The sequence below is a fragment of the Hirundo rustica genome, chromosome 11, assembly GCF_015227805.2.
Source record: "Hirundo rustica isolate bHirRus1 chromosome 11, bHirRus1.pri.v3, whole genome shotgun sequence".
NCBI classification, from domain to species: Eukaryota; Metazoa; Chordata; class Aves; order Passeriformes; family Hirundinidae; genus Hirundo; species Hirundo rustica.
The window spans coordinates 17,938,394-17,963,412 of record NC_053460.1 but is presented as its reverse complement, the minus strand read 5'-3'; the positions used below and the strand labels follow the sequence as shown (position 1 = coordinate 17,963,412).

The window sequence follows — 25,019 nt, the reverse complement described above, 5'->3', positions numbered from 1 at the left end:
ATATCTATATCTACCTATTTTTGGTAACTCTGTAAAATCCACTTGTATTCTCCCAAAGGGGCGATATGCTAAAGGACGTCCCCCTAATGCATTGTGTTTGACCTTTGATTTATTAATTTTCTGGCAGACCAAGCAACTCTGAACCTCCTGCTTGGCTAACTCGAAGATACCCTTACATCCAAAAAATTTCAAAAATTGTTCTGCTAAAGCTTGAGTTCCCCAATGAGTTTGTGCATGCAATCTTTTTAATATGATCCTTGCATAAGCCTTTGGGATCAATTCTCGACCGTCAGTCAATTTCCATTTCCCATCTATTAAATTTCCCCCCATTTTCTTGAAATCCTCAATCTCCTTTTCTGTGGGATGAGGAGAACCTTCTCCAAAATTTTCTGTCCTGCTTTCCAGGGTATCCAGGGTTAGGAGAGCTGCTTTCCTGGCTTCCTGATCAGCCAAATTATTCCCACGTATTCTGAACTGTAGTCCAGCCTGGTGACTCTTTACATATACCACTGCAATAGCTTTTGGTTCCCTTACTGCCTTGAGAATTTGCCTTATTAGATCCTCATGTATTAACCCTTTTCCTCTAGTGTTCACCAGTCCTCTTTCCTCCCAGATTTTCCCAAAGGTATGCACTACCCCAAATGCATACTTTGAGTCAGTGAAAATAGTCCCTATTTTTCCTTTAAGTCCTTTGAGTGCTTGCAACACAGCATACAATTCACATGCCTGAGCTGACCATGAAGTGCCCAAGGGGCCTGACTTTATCACTTCCCCGGTTTTCCCATCTATAATTGCATATCCTGATTTTCTTTTCCCTTCTATAACCCTGGCTGACCCATCTACAAACCATTTTTCCCCTTCTTCGAGCTCCTCGTCCTCCAGATCTTCCCTAATTTTTGTTTGTAATTCTACTAGGTCTATACAGTTGTGTATAGGCTCTGATGAAGCTTCCCCAAACAGGAACCCAGCAGGATTACTTGCTTGTGTTGTCCTTAATTCTAATTCTGGAGCATGAAGGAGAATGGCCTCATACTTCAACAATCTGGCATCTGTGAGCCATTTTTCAGCTTTTTGTTGTAAAATTGTTCTCACATTATGTGGAGTATAGACTGTGATGGGAGCCCCAAAAGTAATCTTTTTGGCTTCTTCTATCAATAAGGCAACTGCTACTATCGCCTGTAAACATGTAGGCCACCCCCTGCTTACAGGGTCCAACAATTTTGAAAGGTAACCTACAGGCTTCCTATCCCCAGCCCATTCTTGTGTCAATACCCCATGTGCTGTGTGGTTTTCTACATTCACAAATAACTGGAATTTCTTATTGATATCGGGGAGGTTCAATACTGGGGCAGTCACCAAAGCACTCTTTAATTGCTCTAATTCCTTATCACCCTGTTCTGTCCATTTTATCCTCTCTGCAGTTAATTTTTCATACAAAAATTTTGCTTTTTCACTATATCCTTCTATCCACTGCCTACAATAACCTAACAACCCCAATAGCTGACGTACTTGTCTTTTGGTTTTAGGGGGGGGCAGTTCTATGATTCCAGCTACCCTTGCAGGGTCCAATTTCTTTTTCCCTTTTACTAACCAATGCCCTAAGTATTTCACCCCAGATTCTGTGAACTGTAACTTTTGTTTTGCTACCTTTAATCCCTTTTCCCCTAAAAAGTTTAACAAATCAATAGTGCATTCTCTTACACTTTCCTCTGTTTCACCAGCCACCAATAGATCATCTACATATTGTAAGATCTTGGTCCCTTTCCTAGGGGAGAACTGACTTAGCAACTTTTCCAATGCTTGTCCAAATAAATTTGGGGAGTCTACAAATCCTTGGGGAAGTGAGGCCCACCTTAACTGTTGTTTCCGGTTAGTGTCTGGATCCTCCCATTGGAATGCAAAAAAATCCCTGCTGCCTTCAGCTAAAGGGCAGGTCCAAAATGCATCCTTTAGGTCTATCACACTGTACCAAGTATCTCTCGGGGAGATCCTATTCAGAAGGGTGTAGGGGTTAGCCACTACAGGGAACCGAGTTCTTGTTCTTTCATTTATGGCTCTTAAATCTTGCACTAACCTATAATTCCCATCTCCCTTTTTAACAGCCAGTATTGGGGTATTGTGTCTGGACATACACGGCTCCAATATGCCCTTTTTGATCAAATCCTCTATTATAGGTTTCAGCCCCCGTCTCCCTTCTAGAGGGATTGGGTACTGCCTGATCCTTATGGGATCCTCAGGCTTTTCAATCTCAATTGATATAGGTTCCATAGCCAATTTCCCCGCTTCCTTCCCTGTGTGCCATACCTTGGGATTAATTTTGTCCTCATCTTCACAGGTTAGTTTATATATACTAACCGTAATCTGTGAATTCCTTATGATGAGGTTGATCCCCAGTGCAACCATCAAATCCCTACCCAGCAGGTTGTAATCAGCCTCTTCTACTAGCAACATATCTCCCAAACAAATTTTATTCTCTGATTCTATTTCCACATTCTTAACTATAGGTACCTTGAATGGCTCCCCTTTAGCTCCTATAACTACCATAGAATCTTTACTTACTCGGCATCCCGGGGGCAGCTGCTTGAATGTACTTTTCTCAGCCCCTGAATCTACCAAAAAATCCATTTTTGTTCCCTGGGGTCCTATTTTCAATGTTATCAAGGGCTCTCCTGATGTTATGGACCCCAAAAGATAGAGCCCCTGACTTCCCTAGTCCTCCCGGAACATCTTCTCATCTCTCATCTTCTTTGGACAATCTTTTTTCATATGTCCCTTCTTTTTACAATAGAAACATTCCATTCCTTCCATCCATTTTCCTGAAGTCCCCTTTTGCGGGCGTGTGGCTCCCCTCGGAGGTGCTTTCCTTAAGGGTTTCTCCGGAGCTTGTGGGCGTTCCTGTTTCTGGGCTTCCCTTACTGCAGCTACTAACACCCTAGCCTGTATTTTCTGTTTTTCCTCGTCCCTTCTCATGTAGACTTTCTGGGCTTCCCGCAGTAATTCCTGCAATCCCTTCTCCTGCCACCCCTCAATCTTTTCCAGCTTTTTCCTGATGTCCTCCCATGATTTTGCTACAAACTGGGTTTTTAAAAGTACCTCCCCCACGGGAGAATCAGGGTCTGTCCCAGAGTATATCTGGAGGCTTTTTCTCAACCTTTCCAACCATTCTGTGGGAGTCTCATCTTTCCCTTGACATTCCCCAAAGACCTTGCTCAGATTTTGTCCCCGGGGCACGGCCTCCCTAATTCCCTGTATGATGATGTTCCTCATATCAATCATGCTTCTCCTACCCTCCTCAGTTTGAGCATTCCATCGGGGATCTTGGCTTGGCCATTTCTGATCTCCAGGAGTGCTCTGAGGGTTCCTCCGTTCCCATTCCCGTATCCCCGCTTGTCTGATCATTTCCCTTTCCTCCGTATTGAACAAAGATCTGAGAATAGCTGTGAGATCTTCATACGAATAGATGCTAGTTCCTAAGAATTCATCTAGTCTTTCGGAGACCCCTAAAGGGTCATCCATAAGTTTTCCCATCTCCTTCTTAAAGGCTCTCACATCACTGGTATTAATCGGGACGTTTACGTACCCGATAATTCCTGGAGCAGTGGGAATTTCCCTTAAGGGGAAAAGATTTGCTCTTTCACCCTCCCCTTCACTCTCCGTCTCATTCATCCTCTTTAGTTGTCTCCTAGTTCTCCTAGCGGGAGGTGAGTGTTTTGCTTCTGCCCAACCCTGCTGTGTGTTTTCAGGAGAATTAAAGAAAGCCGCCAGATCTAGATCAGGCAACAGGTCATCTCGGGCTGGTGCAGGGGTGTCTGTACTTTGTGTACCTCTTCCCAGTGACTGAGTGGCTTGTACAGGTTCTAGCGGGGGAGGGAGCCCGACCGGTGGGACCGGGGCCACTGTTTGTGACTCCAACGGAGGGGCAGAGGGGAGAGACGGGGATATAGGAATCCTCCGTCCCAGAGGGGGTCCCAATCTCCCCGGGTTCTGTGGATTGTTCTGCTCAGGGAGGGGAGGGGGTGAGGGTACTATGTAAGGTGGAGGCAAGTTGTCTAAAGGCTCCCACTTATCCCCGGAAACATCGGCAGGGTCCTTTATCCTTATGGGTAGTAATTTTGCATCAATTCTACCCCAGACCCCCGCATATTCCCGTTCTTCCACAGTTCCCTTTTCTCCGACATAACGTACCAGTGCCTTACATATCCATTCTTCAAATGTTCCAAACACGGGCCAAATTACGTGATCCCGTATTTCTACCCCACCCCATACTTCTATGCAAAAATGCACCATCCGTTTCTTGGATTTTCCCTCCCTTATGGGGCATTCTTCCCAATGTTCTAACATCCATCCCAGCGGGCTCTCAACTGGGATTTCAGGGATTCCTTTACCGGTTCCCCGCTTTGGTTTCCTAAGATTCCTTTTGCTAGCTTTGCTTTTTGTCTGTCCCATGGTGTGAGTTTACCAGATACTAGCCCTTTGTGGGTGATCGCTCCCCCCCCGGGTTTCCTCTGGTGTATGCGAGCTCTCTTCTCCTTACTTCCTTCCCGGACCGTCCCTGGTCCAAGGCTGGAAGGTTTACCAGTCCCCGGAACTCTTGTAAGGACGTAACCTTCCCTCCCAGCCTTCCTGTGACCGACCCCCCTTTTCCGAAAACTTTCCGAGTTTTCAGGGCTTAACGTGTGAGGTGCGTTTTACCCCCGAAACTTTCGCTTCCCCCGCAACCGACCACGCCCCTCGCGGGACTATGGAACTGCGATTTTGGGGTCCCACTCGCTTCGTGATAAAATCACGTCTCACTCACACGCTCGGTCACTCCCCACTCAACCACGCAATACTTACGATCCTTTTCCTGCGTGGATTCTTCGTGCACGTAGATTTTTATGAGTAGATTTCTTCACCGCGGCTCCGGAGGTTCTGCTTCCAAAGAAAAACCTCCCCGAGTTCCCCGAGAGCTCTGACCTCGCCTATCTCCCTTTTAAATGTGGCTTTCGCTGTTTTGTTCGTCGTGTGGTTGATCGGTTCCTCCCGGATACCCCAGTTCTGCCAGGCCGCTGAATTCAGCAGTGCGCCTCCTGGTCAGAGACGGGGGTCCCTCGGGGGTCCCGGTATCACTCCAATCACGTCGGGGTCACCAGAATTGTTATAAATAAGATCGACCAAATTCAAAGTATCAAAATTTAGAATTTTATTTTGAGACAAAATATCAGTCTCGGAAAGCCACAATTTAAAAGGACAGCGCCGAGCCCGGGATCGGTGCCGGGTGAACACGGATAACAAGCTCTGTCAGCCTGGTATCCCCCCCAAGTTCACAATTTCTGGTCTCCGGCTGTCCCTTTTTATACACAAGATCGCGGAGTGAAGTCCGAAATTCTGACGTTATCCTCTCCGAGGCGTCTTCATTAATTATTCAAGTCCTGGTATCGGAGGTCTGAATAGACCGGTAGGGTGGAACAATGCTGTTGATGATCGGGCCCGGGTGTGTCGTGTATATGTTAATTTCAGCGGAGACGAGTAGAGATATCCATCTGAAGTGATTATCTTGGTCTCCGGACTTGTATCTTCTTCTTCCGTGGTTCTTTGTTTCCTTTCAGGGATTCCCGGCAGCAATAGTTTCAAGGCCCCCTCTCTGGTAATTCCAATCATACTTTCCTCGTGTCCCTCCTGTGCTTCCCAAGCCAGGAAATTTCTAATTTTTAGTTTCTACATTTTACCTTTACTTTATGTACATTTGAACACATTTCTAACATTCATACTTTATACAGTTCAACATTTACCTTGTATAATTTGATAACACGAATTAACTTTAGCACATTTATCACATCTTCAAACATCAGTGGGGCACTGGCATTTTGCTTACTCTCAACAAGTTACAAAATCGTACATTTTGTCTCGGTTAGGGGTGGAATGAAAGTTTTATTTTTTCTTATTTAATTAATAATAGCCTACATTTATAAGAAATAATTAATTGCCTTTTGTCTAAAGACATCTGGAAATGTAGATGAAATATTTAGATACGTATCTAAACTGAGCATGTATCTAGTTTTAAATGCCAAGTGGCAAAGACTTGTGTCTTAGGAGGCAAACCAGCTGTAGAGGCAAAGAAATTGTGGTGTTGAGAAAAATGTACAGAGCATCAGCAGCTGTAATAACCAAGCTGCTCTGTAATCCAAATTCCTGAAGGGAAGGGAGGTTGTGACTAGCAAGAGGACACCCTCTCCCCAACCCATTCTGCTGAATGCATTTTTAAATTTCAATCAGGTCAAGATTTTCAAACAAAATCCCCTTGTGTAGCTACACTTGGAATGCCACCGCTTCTTCTCAGATGCTCACCCGAAAAACAACTGAATTGTGAAGCCACACTGGCACAGTTGTGCCACACTGAAAAGCATTACCTGCGACTGCAGTGTGCTCTCTTTGCAGCAGGGGCAGCTGCACTGCCCTTTCTTGACAGCAGTGTGCTCTGACTGCTCATCCCAGAGCCAAGTCAGCACTCTCTGGCTCTGCATCTCTCAGCTCTGTTTAAAAATTAGTCCTCCAAGAAGAGTTCTGATGAATCTCTAAAGTCATCTGTTTTCTTGCTACTGAAGTAATTTTAACAATGAGGACACTTTTAAACTAACCTCTTTGAATTTTTTTTTCCTAAAATCAATTTAGTTGCCATTAAACTGAACATACCTACTGAAAATGGCAATCCTATTTGTCAGGCATACTGACAGTATGAAAGTATAATTCAGGACTTTCTGAACTTTAGTTTCATAATCTTCAAATAATCTACGCCTCAGGCTCATGCAAGCATTAACAATGAAACAAGCCTAAAAAGCCCAAAGAAGTCTCAATTTCAGAAATTAGCGGATGAAATAAACCCTGGGTAATGATCTGTACTACAATAATCATAAACCAGATTTAGCTCTCCTGTATTAGTTGTCAAACATAAGAGGGCCGTGCACAGTGCCTGAGGACTCCTATTGGAGACAAGGGACAACAGAGAACAGGGCTGTGTCCCTTTCAACATACACAAGTATCCCATAAAAACAAGATGCTGAAAATGTTCCAAGGTCGTAGTACAGAGGTCGACCAATGAGTGAAACAGGACTGCCAGTTGGGGGAGTTCAGTCCTGAGATGTATATGCCTCACATCTCCCCCAAATGTAGGCTGAGGCTAATGGTAAATGTCATTGTGTAAAGCATTTTGAAGCATATTCTGAGCACTGGCAGTATTAGACAATCTTATCCCATTTCAAAGAGAAGTATACTTTGTGAGAACAAAGTCATCTACAGTTTTGGTGTTTTAAAAATGGGAGATTGCTTCTTCATGGCTTTTTAGTGACTTGGCAGAAATGGAAAGGTCCAGCACATTAACTGTGGTGCTCACATTCTTGGGCAGAGTCTTGAACTATTCGCCAACTGCTAATAGTACTGCTTTCACCTGCCACCTTTTGCTTTAATTCCATTCTCACTGGCTACTGATCTTCCTCCACCAGAGAAGTTCATTCCAAGCAGTATGTACAAGAATAATAGTAAGTCCTTCTCCATAAGGATTTTTTAATCTTCCATCTATCTATCCAATCATAAGGTGAAACAAATTGGGCTGGTACTATGTCTGGGCCACTTTTCATCACTTTATTCTCAGTGTTATCGACCACAAAGGATTCTGTAAGAAGTACTGATTCTATATTTTCTAGTGTACACCTTTTGCCCCCAATGCAGACTGTAGCATTTAGTCTCAGCATTTATGTTCTGCATTGATTTTTTTGTCATTTTTAGAGCCTGGTATTGGGGACAATTTGTGGCTTGCTCTATTCAGTGCTTCAGGCAGTGCCCTCAAGGGAACTCTAGTAGTCTATAGTACTAAAATGTGTATGTTCGTTTTCCATGCAACAGCTATGCTTTCCATGTCAATTGATCTTCATTTCCTTATTATTTTGTGTTTTGACATACACTAGGAATCAAAGGAAACCCAAGCTCTTGGGCTTTGTCTACTTTCTAAGTTTTTACCAGTTTTATTTGGCTCCCACAAAGATGCATTAGCTGAGCACTGATCAGATCCTGTGGGCCTCGGAGTGGAGAGCACAGTGCTCTGGGCAGAAGGGGCAGTGTTACGTGGGAAGCCGAGCTGTGCTCACGAGGGAGCCTGAGTCAGTGAAGAGTGGTGGTCACAGTGTTTGGGTCTCACATGCACTGTTCTGTGTGCAGACTTAATCCAACTTGTTACGTGAGTCCAATAATGGGCAATTTCACATGGGTAATTGTGGCGGTGCGTGTTTTGTTAGATTTATTTAAGTATTTTATATTGTAATTGGTATTGGGTTGTTCCACTGTACCCCTCGGTTTTTGTAATGGTTCCTTTCCCATGTGTTTGTTATGTAACTGTCAGTTATATGTCAATCATCCCTCTCCTCCACCTGTCCCTGTCAGTCCCCTCTCTCTCCTCTTGGGCGCCCTGTCTGTCACATCGGGGCCCTTCCCTGGCTTCTGGAAAGATCCAGGGAGGGCGTCGAGTGATAGGCTGGGACCCGGGAAATCCCCCTCCCTCCTCTTGTGATTTGTTTGTTGTTCAGAAGTTAACACCCCTGGTTACACCCTCATATTCCCTGATTGGCTGACCCATTTTCGCCACCCCCTTGATCCTCCCCCAGTTAAAAGATCATGCACAGCTCTCTTCGGGGCTCTCTGTGGGCAGCTGTGGACGGAGGCGGAGCTCCCGGTTGGACTCCCCTTCAATAAATCTTCTTTAACCCTGCTCGAGAGAGTCGGTCCTTTATCCGGTGCCACGGTCGCGATACCAATGAGTCCTGTCACTGATGTGTGGAACCAAGGCCCCGCAGGGAGGAGGTTGCTTGTCCAGCCTGCAACCCCGACCTCACACTCGTAGCCGCAGTGCAAGGCTGAGCTAGCCTGTGGCCAGCGCCTGTCAGGCGTGAAGGGCACTGTGACAGGTAATTTGGCATTATATTTAATCAGCTGTTTAATTACATTAACAGCTATTAATCAGCTATTAAAGCTCCCTATCAGCTTTTTCAAAAGCAAAATAGGAACGGACTTCCATCAAATAATTTCAAGCACCTAAATACAGGCCATTTCTAATTTGCTTATCCACGTACTGTAATTCTGCGCTGCTGAAACATTGTTAAAGTTAGGATTTCTCTTCATTTTTTTCCTAGGAAAACTGAAGAGGATCTTGAAATCATGTGGGAATCCACAGCCAAAGAAAACAGGAGAATGAGAGAAGTCTTACATAAATCCCTGAGGAAGAACAACATGCAGAGTGCTGTCACAGTTGGTGAACCACACTCTCAGAAGGACCTTGTTTATGGACGTGATTTTAGCTATTGTGATGTGAAAACTTCATCCCCTACTGAAAATGAAATTCAGCAAGAACATCAGTGATAAGAATCTGCATCTCATCCAAGAAAGAGTACTTGGTGCCTGAATTTGACTTTCTTAGCAACACAAGGTGTAATGGAATGTTTACTGTCTTCAATATTACCGTATTTTTAAGGTCATCAAAATGACAACAGCATATTCTTTACTTGTACTGTGAATAATGTAAATCTAGCCTAAAATATTACTTTGCTATTTGAAGAAAAGGCTATTCCTTCTTAAGACAAAATGACAAAAAGCTTTAATTTAACGTGTAAAGACAAGTAGCTAGTTAATAGGATAAGCAAGATAGTAAGCTTGGTGTTTAGCACAGACACACACCATTGCCACAAAACAAGTGAACAGCAAGACAGTTCTTGTTACAATTAAAAGGACAAGTTTCAGTAAATTCTTCCTAAAACAGAGATGGTGTATGATCCAAGCTGAAAAAAAAGTGTGGCTTGTACTTTTTCTCATGAGGAAGCATCTTAACTTCCTAAGGTGAAGGATGTCTCTACACTAACTAGGTCGTGTGCCAAAAATCTTGTCATCTCAAGGACAGAGAAGATTTTGACTGTGGAGCAGACAAGGCTGAAACATCCTCATGACAGCTACTGGTACCTGAATTCACAACTGTCCATGGTGCAGATTTACAGGATCCCTGTAGGTGTTGGAAAGCTCCTACCATTTATTGGTAGGAGCCAAGGGGACAAGCTGCCAGCACAGGATGCAGATCTCCTCCAGATTGTTTTGTTCATCCTGCTCCAGATTCAGTGGCTTCAAAAGCCACCTGAAGTATTCTCTAAAGCAATGCTTATTGTATATGCATTTAGATTATTGACTTGTCTTTCTCATAGCTTTCAGATTTGTTGATTTTTCACAGTATTGCACATCAACTTTGTAGCAGTATGTGACCTTTGGATTTACACGTAACTTGCATCATCAGCTTTTCGGTCTTGCTTCATTTTCATAACAAAATGTAAATGGTACCAGAAAACTGTAACAATACAAAAAACATGCAACTATCATAGTTGCCTAGTATTAGAAATAATGAAGAATTTTGTTTGCTTTGAAATGAAATAAAATGAATAAATAAAATAAATACATAATGTTTGTGTCTAGAAAGGTTCTTGCAGCATTTTCCTTCAAGGTAAGGCCATGACTCAGCAGAATGGCTTTATTCAGGAGAGGGTGGGGACAGCACTTCTATCACACCATGATTTTCAGGGACAGGCAGATGTATAGCTTTCAAAGCCAGGTTCTGCAGTACAGTGCAAAGATTAAAAATCTGCAGGCTTTCAAAGCACTGTCAGAATGTCAGTGCACTCAGATACTACCCTGATTAGTCAAGTCATATATGTGCACACGAGGTTTTGGGATGTCTTTCAATTACTTCCCTTTAATAGGAATAAAACTAGGTCAACAGCTTTACCAGCTCATCAAGATACAGCTTCAGCATGCCAGAGTCTTTAAGACGCTGATTAACTACTCTCTAACAGCTCACTATGTTCTGGTCTCTGCCCGGAGATTTAACAAGAGCTACACATTCAAATTCTTTCATTCTCTTGGCTTTTTCAACATGATTATTTTAGGACTATGCCTCAACTTAACAACCAGAAACTAGTTTTAAGCACAGTCTTAAAGAACTTCATTAATATGTGAAATTGTCATGGGGGTGGTCTTTCACTAAACCAAGTCCTGTCCCCTACCTCCTTGAATTTGAAACAAACAAACAACCTAATTTGAAATGTCAGGTCTGAAGTACCTCTTCAGATAAGTGAGACAGGCATACACACTCCTCTCGTTATCACACAAGCTCCAATCTGCAGGTGCAGACTGGAAGAGCATCAGACACTGCTATACCCACAGCTTTTCACCTTTTTAAAGAAAGGTTTGGAAAAGGAAGCCTTTCATGCCATATTTTTTAATAGAAGCATCTCTGAATGTGCAAATACAATCTCTGAACTGATGTAATATTTACAGTATTGTTCTCATCTGTTTTTAATTGCCCTTTTGAGTCTGTTTCAAGAGTTTGTAAAAATAAACAGCTTCACAAGGAAAAGCTGTTGTACTGGCAATTCCTTAGAAACAGAAGCAAGATTTTAAAAACTCTCAATATTGGCCTAATTGTTCTTCCACCGAAGTGACCTGGGAACGTCTTGGAACTGTACTTTTGGTGCACCTGCTGAACATTTCCACAGCTCTTGTTTTAGAGTAGGTTTTAATACATGGTTCAAAGGGCAGCGCCTTGACTGGGACACTCTTAAGATTTCATTCAGAAATGCTACACTTACTTTGCCATCTGCATATCATTAAAATATGACATGGAATTTTAAATGAACTAAAATTTTATCAAATCACTGGGTGATTCTCCATACTCACTTTCCACAGGAAGAAAACTGAGAAAAAGTTATGTCCCGTGGAAGAAAAAGTTTTTCTGTGGCTCAGGAACCCTTTGGCATAACAAAAAACCTGTTACAGGATATTTTAAATACATATGAGCATATTCTAAGTACATATGAACCTATTTGACATACCTGGACAGTAAAATACTGGAATTGTTTCAGATCTGCTGAAGTAAACACATTTGGAAGTGTGCCAAGTGTTGTACAAATAGAATTAATGATTAGATAGGTGCTTTCCTCCAGTTCCGACAGGAAAGAAGTTGCTTCTCTTTTTAACAGCTGAATTTCCTGTAAATCTCTTTCACATTAAACATAAATAAATCTTATGCTCTATATGTTTTTTGTCTTGCATGAAACCACTTGGTTTTAGTGTATGTGCAGAAACTACACAATATAATGCTTACTGCTGACCATTGATTTTAGGTCTAGAAAAGACATTAAAAGACTAGCATTACATGTAAAAATATTATTTTGAAAAAAATATTTTTTTTAATTAAAACATGCAACATTTAAACATAGAGGAAAAATAAAAACCAACAGAGAAGTCCTTCTAAAATTACTAACAATGCTGATAATTTTAGGAGCTAAACTGCCTAGCAGGCAATACCACTCCCTAATAAAACCAGAATCCAATGTCGCAAAAGCTAGGTAGAAGGAAGAACTCCAAAGATGTGTGTGCAGGGCCAGGAACTGGACTCAGTGATCTTTGTGGGTTCCTTCCCACTCAGGATATTCTGTGCTTCTGTAAGTCATCTTTTACTCTGTGGAGGAAAGGTAAGATAACCAGATCCAAGTAGTTAATTAGGGGTCAGCTGCAGCTGTATGAGTAACTACATTTGGATTTCTTAATTCTATAAGAATTTGCTATAGTAAAATACACTGTATTGTTTACTCTTTATTCTTTCACATGATTTGCTTCCATGATCTCTTTCTCAGCTGAAGGCAGGTGAGTGGAGCTGTCTGTCACGTCAGGACCGATCAGCTGAATGGCTTCTTGCAAGAGATGGCAGAGGGGTTTTACTGAGTGTCAGCTGGCGTGGCATCAGTGTAAATGCAAAAGCAGCAGCCAGCAGACGCTGGTGCAGTGTAACACGGTGAGTGCTTTTTCACCTAAGTAAAAGCACAACACTCCTTGCAATCAAAACAATGTCAAAGATTTGCAGAAGTGTTAAGGTCATAGGAGATCAGATCCTATCTTGATATTGTAGCCCTTGACTGATTTCACATGCATTTTCCTGCTCTCATTTTTTATAGCTGCACTCAGTCTAGATGATGTTCATATCCTCTAAGTGTATCCTGTTGCAAACAACTCACTGTTCTGGCAGCTGAGGGTTTTAGTCTTGGGATCATTTAATGATTTATGACACTGTCATAAATCTTGCTGCGTACCATCACATGGCACACAGGGGACAAAGAAGAGATCAGGCCCAGCCAGCATGGATTTAGGAAAGACAGGCCCTGCTTGACAAAGCTGATCTCCTTTTATGAGCAGAAGACCCACCTATTAGATGAAGGAAAGGTTGTGGATATCCACAACCAAGACTTCAGAAGGCTTTTGATACTGTCTCTCTAAACATTGTCCTGGAGAAGCTGGCAGCTCATGGTTTGGACACCTTCACTTGGTTAAAAATTGGATGGATGTCCGGGCCAAGGGAGTGGTGGTGAATGGAGCTAAATCCAGTTGGCAGCTGGTAGTTAGTGGGGTTCTCTAAGGCTCAGTAGTGGGGTAGGTACTGTTTAATATTGTCATGGGTGGAGTGGAAACTTCAGATAAAGCTTATTAGAGAAGCTCTCACTGAGTCACGAGGTGCAGAGAGGACCCTATGCTTTCTAAACTCCCCAGGGGGGAGCCCAGGGGAAGCTGGATCCAATCTTAGTCCCAAACTGCCAACAGTGTAAGGAATTACAGAGGCGTGATTGAATATTTGTACAATTTTGTCCTGCAGAATTAAGGATGGCAAATTAGATATATAAAAATTATTTATTTATTATGATAAATTATTAGACAGAAGATCTTAATCAGAATTAATTGCTGCATAGTATAGAAGCTAAAACTACTGGTATAGTATAGCATAGGATAGGATAGTGCACTATATCAAAGCAGTCATATTAAAACAATTGTATCAATGTTATCAAACCCCCAAATTATTAAGTAGAGATTGATGTAACTCACCCATACAACTCACCTAGGCTTGGGTCAAATCCTGTTCACTCAGCCTTGAGGAGTAATTTTGTGGGGCGTCTCCACCCAAAGAAGGAATCTCCATACACGCTCCAAGAAGGGGTGTGTCAGAAGAACCTGCCATTTGGAAGTGGGACTGAACTTTTATGGTGTAAAGTGATTGACTGCCAGTTATATGTCTCCAGATAGCTTAGCAGCTTTTCTGCAAAATCTTTGCCTCACTGTCAGGATACTAATTTGGGATTGATGTATAATGCTGGTTTTATGTTAATTCAACACCAAAAGCAGCACATGGGCTCCTCTCAATCCACCCATGACAGCCTTGTAAATAGGCATTGTCCCAGTTGCTTGACCACATTCCAGGGCAGAGCATCCTGCTCCAAGCATTCTTTATTTTGATGGGAGGACCCAATATACCCCCAGACAGTTTAAAGGCACCACCAAGTTGGGTGAGAGTGTGGATCTGCTGGAGGGCAGGAAGGCTCTGCAGAGGGATCTGGACAGGCTGGACCCATGGGCTGAGGGTGCTGTGTCTGGGTGGTGGTCAACAGAGACTGAACCTGAGCCCAGGAGTGCCCAGGCAGCCAATGGCACCTGGCTTGTATCAAAAATAGTGTATCTGGAACAGGGCAGTGCTGGGCACTGGTGAGGCCACACTTTGAGGCTGTGTCCAGTTCTGGACCTTTCACAGCAAGAGAGAAGGGCAGAGGAGAGAGGAAAGAAAAAAAAAAAGAAAGAAAAAAAAAGAATGGGGGGAAAAAAAAAAGAAAAAGAAAAAGAAAAAAAAAAAAAGAAAGAAAAAAAAAAAGAATCAAAGGTTCATGAGTTAAGGACCAGGAGAAAACACTCCAAGGGCAAAATAGGCTCGACTTAGAGGTACAAAGTGAATTTATCACTAACCAAGCCAGAGGAGGATAATGAGAAGTAAAATAAGCCCTTAAAACCACTTTTTTTCCCCTGCCCCTCCCTCCTTCCCACCAACAGCTCAGGGAGACAGGGCAGGGGTCAGTTCATCACCCCAGATCTTCTGCTGCTTTGGGAGAGGAGTCCTTCTCCTGTGAGACCGCGGGAGGTCTCCCCCACGGGAGACAGTTCTCTGTGAACTTCTCCAGCTTGGCTCCATTCTCACGAGCAGCAGCTCCCTGTGCCCTGCTGCAGTGTGAGTCCCTCCTCCCAAACTGCTGCAGCGTGGGTCACTGCTCCGTGGGGTGCAGTCCTGCAAGGACAGGCTGCTCCAGCCTGGGAGCAGGGCCCTCCCTCCACAGGTCACCCACTGGGGCACAGCCTGCTCCAGGCATCGCCTGCTCCAGCATGGGCACCTCCCCCGGGGGCTGTGGGTGATCTCTGCATCCCCGTGGATCCCCAGGGGCTGTGGGTGATCTCTGCATCCCCATGGATCCCCAGGGGCTGTGGGTGATCTCTGCATCCCCGTGGATCCCCAGGGGCTGTGGGTGATCTCTGCATCCCCATGGATCCCCGGGGGCTGTGGGTGATCTCTGCATCCCCGTGGATCCCCAGGGGCTGTGGGTGATCTCTGCATCCCTGTGGATCCCCAGGGGCTGTGGGTGATCTCTGCATCCCCGTGGATCCCCAGGGGCTGTGGGTGATCTCTGCATCCCCGTGGATCCCCAGGGGCTGTGGGTGATCTCTGCATCCCTGTGGATCCCCAGGGGCTGTGGGTGATCTCTGCATCCCCGTGGATCCCCATGGGCTGTGGGTGGATCTCTGCATCCCCGTGGATCCCCGTGGGCTTTGGGGTCTCAGCTGCCTCACCATGGTCATCGCCATGGGTTGCAGGGAAACCTTGACTTTGGTGCCTGGAGCATCTCCTGCCCCTCCTTCTACACTGACCTTGGTGTCTGCAGAGTTGTTCCTCTCACACGTTCTCACCTTCTCCTCTTCTCTAGCTGGAATTCAAACTGTGCCCCCATTTTGTTGTGATTTTCTTGTTAAATCTGCTATCAGAGGCATTACCAGCCTCTCTAATTGCCCCAGCTTTGGCCGGCAGTGTGTCCATCGTCAGAGCCATCAAAGACTGTCTCTGTCAGACGTGGTGGAAGCTTCTAGCAGCTTCTCCCAGAAGCCACTTCTGTGGCCCTCCCGCTACAAAAAACCAGGCCGTGCAAAACCAACAAGTGTAATAGTGTCTTGCCTCATCACTTCTCACAAATCCTTGGTGGCTGTACCCAAGAACTGCTGATCACTCTATTCTTTAGTGTTTCACACTACGATGAAATGCATCTTTGTCTTCAGACCTGTCTGCCTTATACCCCTTTATTTAAGTTATTTTTCTTCTTGCTCTGATAAAGTAAAATGAGTTTCAGAAATATTGTTCCTTGTGACATTTGGTTATAATAATAATGGTGTTAAACACTCCTTAACTGCACCTCCTGGAATGATCCTCAGTTTTTGATATTCTGAAGCTGAAAAAATTAACTGCCAAAACATAAAAAATGCCTCTAACGGCATTGGTTTCTAGTTGCTCTTCTTTCTCTTTCAGTGCTAAAAGATCATTTTCTTCTTATTTTTGTCTATTCCTTAAGTTCAGAAGTGATGGAGATACAATCCCACCCTGTGCCTAAGAACATTGTCCAAATGCTCCTTGAGCTCTGTCAGCCTTGGGGCCATGACCACTGCCCTGGGAAGTTTGTTCCAGTGCCTGACCACCTTCTGGGGGAAGAACATTTTTCCTAATACTCAAACATCCCTTGATACAGTGTCATGCTGTTGGGTCCTATCACTGGTCACAGAGAGCGGAGATTGCTACCTGCCCCTCCACTACCCCTCGTGAGGATGTCAGAGACCTTAGTGAAGTCTCTCCTCGATCTCCTCTTCTCCAGGCTGAACAAAGCAGATGCTCTCAGCTGGTCCCCATACAACTTCCCCTCCAGACCTTTTACCATCTTTGTAGCCTCCTTTGCACACTCTTTCCAAACTTTGTATCTTATATTGTGGTGTAGCACACCAAAATGCCCCCAGCGCTCGAAGTGAGGCTGCCCCAATGCAGAGCAAAGCAGGACAATCCCTCCCTGGCCCAGCTGGCGGTGCCGAGCCTGTTGTCTCTGGGACAGGGATGTCCCTCCTGGCTGCCAGGGCACTGCTGACTCATACTCCATTTGCCATTGACGGGAATCCTCAGGCCCCATTTTGTGGTTCTGCTTTCCAGCCTCTCATTCCCTAGTCAATTCATACATGCAGGTTTGCCCTGTCCCACATGGAAAATGCAGCACTTGTCCATGTTTAACTTCACACAGTTTGGTGATTGTTCAGCCCTCTAATTTGTCCAGGGTTGCCTAATTTGCCTTCAAGGGATTTAACAGATCTTCCCAATTTAATGTCAATCACAAACTTGCTTAATATCTCTTTGAGTCCTGCATCCAAATTGTCTATGAAGATGTTGAGGAGCCCCTGCTGAACTCCCACTAGTGAGTGGATTTCCTCTGCTACTACTGTTTTTTAAATCCCCGAGTTCTAGTATTGCCCAGTACTAGCCATTGACCAGTTTAATTTTCTCCACACCTTGCTACTACATACAAAATTGACATATTGCTAAAGGATAAGCAAGCTAATAATCTGATAGCATTGACTGTAGTGTCATCTTTGGAGGCAATCTCTGGGAAACACAAAGTTATAAATTTCAGACTAGTGTGGTGTCTTGCCACCAGAAGACAGGTCTCTGCCAAGGAAGGCAGGAACCTTCTTGAAATGGGGAATATTATTATGACTTTGAAAATACAGGTTTTCCGGCAAAGATACGGGAAAAGGAATAACAGTTCTTTATTAACATATATGTATACACATATATACGTATATCTGTATAAGTAACAAGACAAACAAACAACAACAATGGCAGCAGTAACAAATGAGGAGCGGAGAAGCCAACAAAGTCTGTCCCTGCTTCCAGCGCTCTCCCCTGTGTTGCAGTTCTGGGTGTGGCCAGCAGGGGCGCTGCTGGCTCCCGGCCGGGCAGGGCAGGGGCCGTGATTCCCCGCGGCTGCAGGGGGCGCTGTGGCGCCAGCTCCGCCGCCTCTCCCCACGGTAATGGCGGCCTGGCGGAGACGGGAACTCACGGGAAGTCACGGTAAGGCACGGGCAGGAGCTGGGGGCAATTGCCGGGCTACCGGGCTGAGGTGGCCCTTATGGGGACACCCCAAACATCCGGGAAACAAAATTAAGCAGCCTCGCAGTGCAGAGAAAGCACAGCAGGACCAGGGTCTTGAGTGCAGCTCACAGGAGTGGCTGTGGGCCGCACCGCGGGCAGAGGGCCCAGCAGGAACTGGTCCCGGTGTTTCGGCACCACACGCGCTGGTCCTGGGCTCCGAGCGGCCGGGCAGCAGGGAAACAGGGACAGAGCTCCTTTGTGCCCCAAACCCACAATCGCGGCCAAGCAGTGTGAGAATACAGCTGGGAAGCAGGACTCAAAGTCCTGCCGAGCTCACTACAGAAGTAGATGTGCTAGAGAGCCACAGGCCCTGGCAGGTCGAGGCAGGACCCTAAAGGAGGAAGAGATAAGGGTCTGCTTGGTATGCAAGACAGTACAGGCCTGTGCAAGTCTGGGCTTGCCCATAGCTAAGCAGTGTTACTAAGAAACATAGATATGGTTATGGTTGTTATTGCTTAAGCAAGTAGTTATTTTTAGCTCATGCTTGAAAGGTAACCAGCAGTGTGTTCAATAGAATTGGCTTCATTGATACAAACCATGGAGACACTGTCTTATCTCTTCAATTGCCCAAAAAAGCAAAACCCAGCCAAACCTACGGGGTAGCCCCTTCACCTTTTTTCTCTCTATCACCTGTTATCTGCTCCCAGCTGGGGCTGTTTCAGTGGAATGTCACAGGACACCCAGCTGCAGTTTCTGCTTGCTAACTGCCCCACTTGTCTCTCAGGCAATGCATGAGTGACAATGCCTACCTCAAGCAAGCGTTGTCCTACTTCCAGGTAACAGATGGATGAAAACTGCGCTGAAAAAACCAAACCTACAATATGTGGGAAAAGTAAGGAAGAAAACTGCCCCCCCCAAAAAAAAAAACCTTGTAATCATTCTTCATTTGTCTTTAAACATCAAGAATGGAAATAAATTACTTTTAGTGACCTTTGAACCACACTAAGTAATGAGATCAAGTTCACGGAAGAAAATAATATCATAAGCACAATTTGATCTGTACAACTGCCTTAAGAAACTCAAAATGTTGAAACAGCCAGAAGGTGCAGAGCTTCTGTCATGCACATTCATGAAGAACTTGTTACCTAACCTCCCGTGTACTCTGTGGACATTGTATGGATATTGTAAACCTTTAAAGCTTGTACCTCCTGCAGCAATAATCCAAGCAAAGATCTGCTGACTTCTCTCCAGCTGGCTTGATTTGCATAGAAATCACATACCAGAGCACTTACTGGAATCTTGCTTGATGTTTACAAGTCTGAATTCAAAGCTTTCAGGATGTCTTCTACACAGGTAACTGAAGAGACACAAAAGCTTTTCGTGACTCTAACTATCGTGTCTCATGAAGGTGGCACACTTGTTCTCACTTATTTCCCACACTTGGTGTAGTTTTCAGCACACTACAGAAAATCGAGGAGGACTAAAAAATGTCTTTATAGGAGAACTTCCTTGGATGCTACTGCCAGCTGATGTTTCATTAAAGGTATATAACTTAGGAGAATTTTAAAGTCATAGATAGCATTGCTTTGTTTCATAGATGCTATGCTAAATTTAGATGACACAACACTAAAGAAATGATTTGACTGTTTTATTCTAGTTCCCTCTAGAATAAAGTACCTAGTACTCTACCCATGCCAATTTATTCTTTTTCTGTTACCCGCCTGACCATAGCAACTTGCTGTTTTCCCTTGACCACAGCTGACAGAGCATCCTGACTCTGCTACATTGCACCTACCTTCCAGTTACAGTATATTCCAGATCTTCCAGTTGGTAAATTGAAATCATGAAGTAGTTTCAGCTTCCTTTCACAAGACAGCATAAAAATATTCTTCCATTCCTACCAAGAAAAGGAGAAAGGAACTCAGGATTTGTGAAACTCTAATCACATTCAAGTTTCATGGATGAATTTACAGAGCATATTCAATGCATAATAAACATAATTTTGCCATAAATTGAAATAAATAATGTGATTATATATTCAAAAAGCAAACATTGCTATCACCTTTTCAAAACCAAAACCACAGGAGAATTCGGAGTGAAAGGAAGGAGGGACTTGTCTTCACAAACAAACTGTGGGTCTGCTGATAAATAAAATTGGATACTGAGAGATGAAAGAAACAATGGGAAGAACCATAAATTCCATAAGGAATTCCACTAATTGCCACAAGGAAAAGAAAAAGGGAGGGGGGTTATACGTTAGAAGGGAGCCTTATGTATCAGGTGTTTTGGGAAAGTCTGTACCTCTCACATACCTCAGCCCACGGGGAAAGAGAGAGGGAAATGAGGCCAGGAAATTAGGATAAAAAGGAGGCTGTATCCTCCTAAAATTTGAGAGACCCCAGGGGAAATGCCCCATGGCCTCTACCTTTATTAAAATAAAGTAAATGGACTCCTCTGTCTCCTTTTTGGACATAAACCTCCTGTGTTTGTGGATTAATTTTCCCAACAGGAAATCTCAGTAGTTCCAATGCATTTCCCAACTACAGTTAAAATAGCAGCATTACTTCTTACTCCCTTGTCAGAACAGAGCACTTCATACTTTGTGTTTTGGTTGTGTAAATAGCAGGGGGAGTCTGACAATCAGCAGTCACTGTAAGGTCAGTATGTACCAATGTTATGTGAACTGACGGGGCATTGATGTACACTTACCATTCTTTCCAGTTTCTAGAAAATTTCCCCATACAATTAAGAAGCCATTTAAACCCAGCTGTTTTCTTTTCTTCTAGCTCTATTTTCAAGCCAGAAAGTTGTTGCTTTTCGGGCCAGGATATTGCCTTTCACAGCTCAGAAGAGGAAACCTCCTAAGCCATTTTCACCATGAAAAATCCATGCCACTATCCTGGTACATAGCATCAGGGGTTCTAAGAGCTTTTCCCTTGGGACTGCAAATCCTTCCTTGGGCAGGCATGGCTCTTCCCTTTAGGAGAGTTCTAAGCACTGATCCTTCTCTGCAAATCTAGTAAATAAGTATCATAAAAACTCCATGGCCAATCAGCTTGAATCTAGAAAAGCAGATGCACTTTGAAAGATTCTTTATGTTTAAAAATGTGGTTTCTCAGGGAGTGAGCTCTCCAGATATTTTTAGTCCTAAACTATTTTCTTCTGTGCTAAATTTATTTCAACATACCTATATAAGCACATGTTCAGATATTAAATATAGAAGGAAATATATTTTAGCAATTAGAATTGTTGTATACCTGAAATATTTGGTTTTGATAAATATATAATTAAAATGAGACTTCAGAAGTAGCACAGAACACCATAACCTCAGTGGAGTGCTTCAACATTTGGTGCTTCCTTCCTCAGCTAGGTATGTCATCCAAAACAGTGTTAACTGGTAACCCCTCCTTGGGGGAAGGCCAGTGGAATGCAACCTGAGTTTTGAACTCAAAAAGGAGATCGAGGTCAGGCTTTGTTTTTAAAAGAGAACAACAGTTCTCAGCAGAGGGAGTCGATTGTTTTTCTGAAAAAACAGTGATTCTGATCAGACTTTGAAGCACTGTTAAAAACTTTGCAAACTTTGAAAAAAACCCTAGTGTGACATACTAAAGCTAATTTTCTCCAGAGGCCATCAAAGTTCCTTTGGAACATCATTAGGAAGAGACTTCTTGATTTTTTTGGTGAGCTTTTGGATAGAATGACATACCCAGCATTTACGAGTTTATTAAGAGTCTCTGAACAGTTCTGCTTAAAAAATACATGAGACAAAAAGAAGCCTCAGTTGGATTAAAGGTACTATTCAGGCAGTCTAGTACAAAACCTTTAGCAGACCTGAATATCCTTTCAAAAGTCTTCCTTGTCACAGAAAAAAAACCCAATTATACTGTGACCAAGAACTAAGTAGGGAAAAAACCCCAGGTATTTAAACCCCATATATTCTGTTAAGAGCTATAGTCTATTAAGTAGTTGTATTACAAACAGCAGTCACCTAATATTTCTTACCGACTTCCACAAGATGCAAAGATCCTGCAAACCTTGCTACTCCATATCCCAGCGTCACCACAGCTATTACATAATACCATTTCTTTATATTCCACTGGCAGCATACCTGCAATTACTTAGAAAAAAATTATTTAAAGGATGACAGTACTGAGATCAAATCTTAGAACACATTTATTAATGGTCAAATTCAAAGAAGACCAAAGGCAAGGAAACACACTGGTCCTCTAATTAAAATTAAATAACCTGTAAGCAGGAAGGTTAGAATGGAAAGTATCCACTCTGAGATACTGCTAAGCTATCCTTATCATAAGGTCCTTATCATTTCCTTTAGTATTGGTCAAAGCAGAACATGAATTACTGCAAGCAATAAATACCAACCCTAACAAGCATAAATCTTTATTATTAGTAACTAAGGAAAAGAAAACATTTATTTATATACTGTGCCCTTGCTATTTCCTGAATTAAAGTTGAAAATTACTTTTTACAATTTAATTGGTAAATAGCCTTTGATAAGGTTCAAACTACAGTGTTTAAATAGGACCAGTGCTCAGAGTGTTTGCCACTCAGTCCCTTGGAATTTGAACTCATTCAGGTCTTCGTCTGTGTGCCTATTTGAGAGGGAAGGATTCTTTTCCCATGGCTGTAAAATGTAATTTCCCTTGTCTATGAAGAAAATAATATTAGATTCCTTGAAATCAATGTTTATTTTGTCCTTCAGTGGCTGAGGAAAAAAAGATTACAGGTAAAATTAAAAATCTTTAATAGGTTTACAGCATCCCAGGAAGAGTAACCCCTAAAACAAAACTAGACAATAAATGAAAATACTTTTTTTATTTTTTATAAAGAAATACAGACTAGTTAAGGTCAAATCACGGCAGACTTACAACATCTATCGAAGGGGTGGGAACTCTCCAGATAGACGTTCCAGGCTGACTAAAGAAACCAGTTGCTTAGGCAAAAACTCAAATGACATATTTGCAACGTTGCTTTTATGGGATCTGAAGAAATGAAATGGAGTACAGATCGGAAGGAGAAAGAAAAGACAACTGACACGTACATCTACCAAAAAAAATCAAAGACTACCTATACTAAATCAAGAAAAATTCCTCAGTAAAACTTTACATAACGGAACATTAAAGATTACATACCCCACTATCTTTCCATCAAAATTATTTTGTTGTTGTTGTTTGTTGTGGTTTGTAAATTCCAGGGTAGAGATTGTGTGAAAGATGTGCCTGCTTCATTTCAGGGGACAATGTTAGCCCCTTAATATGACACCCTCCCCCCCTTTTTTTTTTCTTTTCATATTAGCTTGAAATAGTCTCTATGGCATTTCAGGAACAACACAGGTACGATAAGATTATAAATCTTCATTTCAAATTTATCAGAATTAAGGAACACAGAAGTACATTACATAATATCTGATCCCAAATTAAGCATGTGAAATTGAAGCATATGAAAACATTGGTTAATTTAGTCATCACAATTACTATGAAAAATATTTTAAAAGTCCTTATAAAACTTGCTGAAAAAGGAATAAATTGTTCATACATGCCTTTTCATGTGGTTGTAGCAAGACAAGAATTTTAACATGCTTTATTCTCTTTATCTGTAGGCAAAACCCAAAAACTTTTGTCTCACCATACTTACTGTGGTAATTTTTCAATAGGAAGTTATTTAAGGTGGAAAAGCTTCTCTTGTATCTTAAACCTATTTCTGTGAGAATTAAACAAGAAAAACAAAGAGAGGAAAAGGCCAGTGGCTAAAAAAGCACGGTTTCAATTTTGTTTTCTGTGCCAACATTACTTTGCAACCTCAATCTTGGAGAAAAACATTCTCAGCACAGTCTGGCTCAACCATCAGAAAACATGGCAAATATAAACTAACAAGTGTTTCACATGTACTTAAGAGCCCATTTTTAGTCACAGATTTACATCATCATTGCAGAGGGAATTCCTGTTGATCAATCCTGCATGCTTAAAAAGTTAAAAAAAAAAAAAAAAAAAGAAAAAAAGAAAAAAGTGAGGAAAACAATTGTCAAATAGTGCTTGGGATAGTTTTGTTGATACTCAGGCCCAACAATTTGGTCTTATTTCCAGCCCTGTACTGCCTGTTTATGAACCATTTTTTCAACAAGAAAACAAATGTTAAATGCTAACATCAGGAACCGGTACTTGAACATCTTTTAGCTTTTAGCAGTAGATATTTATTGAAAAATCAGCTGCATTTAGAAGGGTTTGGTCAGGACTTACTGATTTGAATCTCATACAGCAAAGGAGTTGTACAACTGCATTGCTAAAAACAATTAAGTGATAAACATGATTAAGGGTCTTTTTGCAAGGGTTTTAGGGATGACTAGCTCAAATGAAAGCAGTTACCTTATTACAGAATTCAGGATAATAATACTTTTTATTCCTGGATATACAACTGCATAGAAACAGAGCATGGCATTTTTCACTGAAGCAAGATCTTTAAATGTTTACAAAAATGGAAAATATTTGTAACTGCAAGCAAAGGGAACACAAGCTATGCACTCAGCTGCCTCAGGTTAATGGAATTGGGTTAATGAAAAACAAAGGAAATATTTTTGCTCATGCTTCTCTAGTGTCTCAGGATAAAAAAGTCAACAATTTTTAATAGGATTCAAATAACATCTGGACACATGGTTTTAGTGCACCTAGGATATGGCAATTACTTCAAGGTTATCTTTCCAAAACATTTCTAAATTAGCAACTGCTTGCTATAAAGATCATCCAAATAGACTCTCCAAATTAGACTCTCACTACATAATACACTACTTCGTCACCGAACAAAATGGAACAAATGGATTTGCTTGTTTTTAAAGATAAACTAACTGGACTGTCGGTTTACCTGTGGCTCCTAACTCAAGACTTCTTGGCAGAGGATGGGTTTAATGATTACCTTTTATAACCTCTGTACTTAAGCCACTGCTTCTGCATGTTCTGGTTTT

At 42.5% G+C, this 25,019-nt stretch overlaps 1 protein-coding gene across 1 annotated transcript in view; it reads left to right on the top strand.

Annotated features, from left to right (window-relative positions):
• Window positions 1-10,413, top strand: part of CEP89 (centrosomal protein 89) — a 43,464-nt gene extending 33,051 nt beyond the window's left edge. The window contains exon 19 of the mRNA XM_058422108.1: window positions 9,159-10,413. Within this exon, the coding sequence (XP_058278091.1) occupies window positions 9,159-9,384 (226 nt within the window). The 3' untranslated portion in view covers window positions 9,385-10,413. The remainder of the gene's footprint in view (window positions 1-9,158) is intronic.
• Window positions 10,414-25,019: the final 14,606 nt, after the last annotated feature.